This window comes from Micromesistius poutassou (genome assembly GCF_964030765.1).
Source record: "Micromesistius poutassou genome assembly, contig: SCAFFOLD_1458, whole genome shotgun sequence".
NCBI lineage: Eukaryota > Metazoa > Chordata > Actinopteri > Gadiformes > Gadidae > Micromesistius > Micromesistius poutassou.
This window is the reverse complement of record NW_028179204.1, coordinates 6,244-11,383: the sequence shown is the minus strand read 5'-3', so window position 1 is coordinate 11,383 and position 5,140 is coordinate 6,244. Positions and strand designations below refer to the sequence as shown.

The 5,140-nt window shown below is 49.2% G+C and overlaps 1 protein-coding gene across 1 annotated transcript; it reads left to right on the top strand.

Moving 5' to 3' along the window:
* Window positions 1–246: 246 nt before the first annotated feature.
* On the top strand, window positions 247–4,886 carry LOC311373038 (ephrin type-B receptor 1-like; the record flags this gene model as incomplete). The annotated part of the gene is made up of 3 exons (XM_084489898.1): window positions 247–415; window positions 2,076–2,323; window positions 4,671–4,886. Coding segments are annotated over 3 exons (633 nt in total), but the record flags the coding sequence as incomplete, so codon positions are not given.
* Between the last annotated feature and the right edge of the window lie 254 nt (window positions 4,887–5,140).

Genomic DNA, 5,140 nt, shown 5'->3' with positions numbered 1-5,140 from the left:
CACGCACGCACGCAAACGACCACGCCACCACCACCACCACCACCACCATCACACCGTCACACAGAATCATCAACCATCATCATCATCATCATCATCATCATCATCATCATCAACCGTTCTCCATATCCTAACCCCCCCCCCCCTCTCTGAAACATATGACAATGCCATACAACGCGAGGTCCTCCTCCTCTGAGAGTCTGATTCGGGCGTCTCTGGTTGATTCTAGAGCTCTCGTTGCGCGCCGACATGTCTAACTGCCCCTCCCCGCTTGGCTGCCCGACCCACTTCTCAGGCTCCCCTGGGATGAAGATCTACATCGACCCCTTCACCTACGAGGACCCCAACGAGGCCGTGCGCGAATTCGCCAAAGAGATCGATGTCTCCACCGTCAAGATCGAGGAGGTCATCGGCGCAGGTACCGTGATGAAGTGCTCCGTGTTTGTTTGTGTGTGTGTGCGTGTGTGCGTGTGTGTGCGTGTGTGTGTGTGAGTGTGTCTGTGTGTGAGTGTGTGTGTGTGTGTGAGAGAGAGAATGTGTGTGTGTGTGTGTGTGTGTGAGTCTTATGTGTGTGTGAGAGAGAGAGATTGCGTGTGTGTGTGTGTGTGTGTGTGTGTGTGTGCCCGGTTGATGGGGTTTTATACCAATTCAGATGAACTTCCGCGCTGACATTTCCTCTCCAGCGGGTGCTTAGGCTTAAGCAGCGTTCCCCGGGTGTGTAAACATGTTTACTGAATCGGAGTCTGCAGTGTTTTAAATGCACCCTCCGCACCCTTGAAGGTAGCATCAATCGACAGACTGGATTGTAGACAGGAGGGAGGTGCAGGGTGGGGGTGGGGGTGGTGGTGGTGGGGGCCCTTAGCAGCATATAGGCCAGCTGCCCTGGGACATGATGGCATCAGAAATAACTCCAGACACCAAAGTTTCTCTTGCTCGCTCTCTTTCTATCTCTCTCTCTCTCTCTCTCTCTCTCTCTCTCTCTCTCTCTCTCTCTCTCTCTGTCTGTCTCTCTCTCTCTCTCGCTCTCTCTCTCTCTCACTCTCTCTCTCTCCGCTCCAGTGAACCCTCTTTGAGGTAGCACGCTAGTTTCCTAGTCTTACCTCATTATAAGCGCCCCCTTGATGATGTGGAAAAAAAACAAAAACATAAAAAAAAAGATCCTAATTACTTTCAAGCAACTTCTAATTACTACTTTGTTTGGGAATAAACATCTTGAATCAAACCGGACCAAAATAAAAGAAAGAAAGAAAGATAGAAAGAAAGAAGAAATGGCGCTTTTCTTTTTTTCCTCTTACCTGCAACTTCCTGCGGGAGCTGCGGGTGACGTGCGCCCGTGTGTCTGTCAGGGCGCCACAGCGCACTGCTGGCTGACAGCGGCGGAAGACATGCTGATGTGTGTGTTGCTCTTGCACAGAGGGTGAAATACCAGCCCCCCCTCTCCCCCCCCCCCCCCCCCCGTCATAGGAAGAAAAATAGGTCCCAGGTATAGCAAGGTTCAGCGCGCAGGCCCCCACTCCGCACGCGGGGGTGTGAGGACGCGACAGCGGGGATGCGAGGGGAGCAGGTAGCCATGCAGGGGGGCTTTCGGCTAATTAAAGATTTCCATTTTTTTGTTATTTTCGCTGCGCGGCGTCACGGCGGGACGTCACGGCGGTGATAATTAATCAAAGAGTGTGTTTTTTTTGAGAGATACACCGGGATGGGCTCCCCCCCTGTTTTCCGCTGATCGGGGGGCGAACGTGAATTTCTACTTCTTGGCAGACCTTTTATTTCCTTTTTTAAAAGACGGATGAGACTGTGAGTTCGAAGCGTCCCACTGTTCATGATATCCGGCAGATGGAAAAAAAAAAAGTAAAAGAAACAATTCTGAAACAAACACTTAAAGCTTAAGTGGCGGCCGGCCGAATCCTCATCAGTCGCACCAGGGGACGCAAATTAATTAATAAATACGCACAGTTTGATGTCATCACCTCCCGAAACCTCCTCGCTTCGACTAATTCAATCAACGCGTCCGTTTTCCGTTAACCTGAGCACTCGCTGCTCGATTCCTCCCCCCCCCCCCCCCGCTCCTCTCCCAGGTGAATTCGGAGAGGTCTACAAGGGCCGCCTAAAGCTCCCGGGCAAGAGGGAGATCTACGTGGCCATCAAGACCCTGAAGGCTGGCTACGTGGAGAAGCAGAGGCGGGACTTCCTGTCCGAGGCGTCCATCATGGGCCAGTTCGACCACCCGAACATCATCCGTCTGGAGGGCGTGGTCACCAAGAGCCGGCCGGTCATGATCGTGACGGAGTTCATGGAGAACGGCGCGCTGGACTCCTTCCTCAGGGTGAGCCCCGTGGGACCTTTAAAGTGTTTTTTTTTTAGTGTGGAGCCAGGTTCTAGTGGGGGTCGTTAGGGTCCCCAGGGGCCAGGTTTGTTTTGCAGCGTGTCGTTGGGATAGTAAACACAATAACAAAAAACCGACTGGTGGCCACACAACAAGCTATAAATACGGATGAAAAGTTAGAGATATTAAAACATTAAGGCTCAAACCTATATGACCGTAAATAGTGGCCGCTAGGGAGAAGCCGTTCTGCACTGAACTCGAGCCTATTATGGGAGAGCTTTTAAGAGCAGTTGCGGCTGGGCTAAAGAAACACCCGGGCCTATTGGTTCTGGTGTTTGGGAGCGGGTGGAAGTCATGCTGGGGGTCTCCCAGGACAGATTGGGCTTGATTAAGCTCACGTTTTTAGCCTGGAAATCCAGACCCACATCTAGAAAGCTGTAGGGGTCTGGCACCGAGTAATGAAAACGGCCCAACTTGAGGGGCGGCAGCAAGCATGCGTTTGAAAATATCACTGCATGCAATTAAATAACACTACGACCAATCAGAAGAATACACGGGGTGACGTATCCAGACCAGCGGAGCTAACCAATAGATAAGACTGTTGCCGTATCCGATCGCTAAAACAGCAACGCTTTTGGCCCGCCTATATCAGATACACCGATGTGATTGGTTAATATGCTGGGAGAGGGGCATCGGGGAGGGATTATATTGCTCGTTTCCAGAGTGACTTGCCGAGCAAATTTGTAATTTGCAATTGTGCTCTCGCGAGAACTCAGGGATCTACACGCGTCTACTGGGCAGGCAGGGGTAAGGGCTTATGTACCGTTAGGCTCCGTACGTTGACCTTCCACTCAAAGATTTCAGCTAGGAGTCAAACATTATAACCTCTAGATTTTGACCCCCATATATATTTATATATATATATATATATTTGTTGTCTGTTGTTGTTTAGTGAGTGAGTTAGGTTTGCCCTTGGGGTTGTCGAAGCTTGACATGAACGAAAAAATGCTTCACAATGAAGCCTTATCAATAATTCATTATGAAAAGACTCCAGAAGGAAGACCCAGACGAAAAGCCGGCACTCCCCTTCCACCCCTAGCGATGTGGTTCAGCCCGCTGAGCCCATCACAAGCAAACTGCCAACATGTACCAGAACCAATGCCTTTCGTTACTTGTTCATTTCCAGGGCTTCTGCAGCAGACGGTTCCTTTCCTCCCTATTTAATTTATCCATTAACGCCCAGGGCTATTAATAGTCCCTCCAATTTATCTTTTGTAGTTGGGATTGAGCGGACATACAGCTTAATCAATATTCCACCCGTTTCTATATTTATTTATTTCCCCTCTGCTCCCCCAATCCCATGGATTGGTATTCCGTTTCCACTTTGATCTAAGGCTGGTTTAAAGGGCCCCTTTGAAGCTGGCTTTGCTGGCCGCCACATCCGACTTGTTTTCCCATCGATCTCTTCCACCCCTCTTATTTGTCAGTGTGATGGGGTTCAAAGCTTGCTCTTCGGCTCTTCTGGTGGGGATGGGTTCGGCGGCGGCGCTGATGAGCGTTCAATGAGCCCCCTCGTACCGTTCCTGGCCAAACAGGCCATTTGCTTTTAAAACACACACATAGAGAAATGTAAGGAAATGGCCTGGGGAAAATCCAATTAGCTTTTATAATACTTATCTTAATGCGCAGTGTAGGGAATGTCACAAAGTCACAGTGTTGAGTCAACGATGCGCGAGTGTAGAGGACAAATTAGGTTTAGAGCAAAAGGCGAAAAAATGTATTAAGGCGAGTCACCGCCTGCTCGAAAGGAGGTGGTGGGAGGTTGTACACAAATGAAAGGGATTGGATTTGGGCTGTTTGTGGCTTTTTCTGTTTTTGTTAAATCGCACCTTTACCTCCTGGCTGTAGAGGCAAGAATGCTTGGCTAAGCTTTTTTAATCGTGTGAACCAGACCATAAACACAAGCCCTGTTGGTGCTTTTAGCATTGAGAAGACTTTTTTGTACGTATATTTCATGTATTTATAAAATGTGGCTAATTTAATACCATAAAAAAAAACTATTGGGGTTCTCACATTTTCTCAGTAATTGCTCAAATCATACGGTGAATGCTCTTAATTCAAGCATGGGATGTTTTTCGCTGACATAATTGTAGCTTCTGTCAACAATGTTTTAATGACTCACCAAAAAGAACCCCCATAATAATTAGTTTTGTGTAATTAACAGGCGGCGTAAAATATCAACCTTTTTTTTTCTTTCTTTTTCTCCGTAGTCATCACGTTGAGGTTAACGATACAGGGGGACAGTGCGGTGGGGAAATAACGGCTGCATTTTCTTGTTTCCGGATAGCAAAACGACGGGCAGTTCACCGTGATCCAGCTGGTAGGCATGATGCGGGGGATCTCTGCGGGCATGAAGTACCTGTCGGAGATGAACTACGTCCACCGCGACCTGGCCGCCCGCAACATCCTGGTCAACAGCAACCTGGTGTGCAAGGTGTCCGACTTTGGCCTCTCCCGCTACCTGCAGGACGACACCTCCGACCCCAGCTACACCAGCTCTCTGGTCAGTCCCCCCCCGCACTGCTAGCTATTCAGCCATGTAGCATTTAGCACTTTTACCTAAGATACATTCGATATCATTAGAGAAGCAAAGGGAGTAAGGGAGAGGCAAGGTTATGCTGTGGACATTGGGGATTAAAGATGTTACTGCTCGGGCTGGGGAGACAGGGGGGGGTTCACTAGACTGTTATTAGTGCGTGTAGTTCATACGGTCATCCGTCTGCTGTATTCTGTGCAATGCCCTCTTTCGCGGAGGCC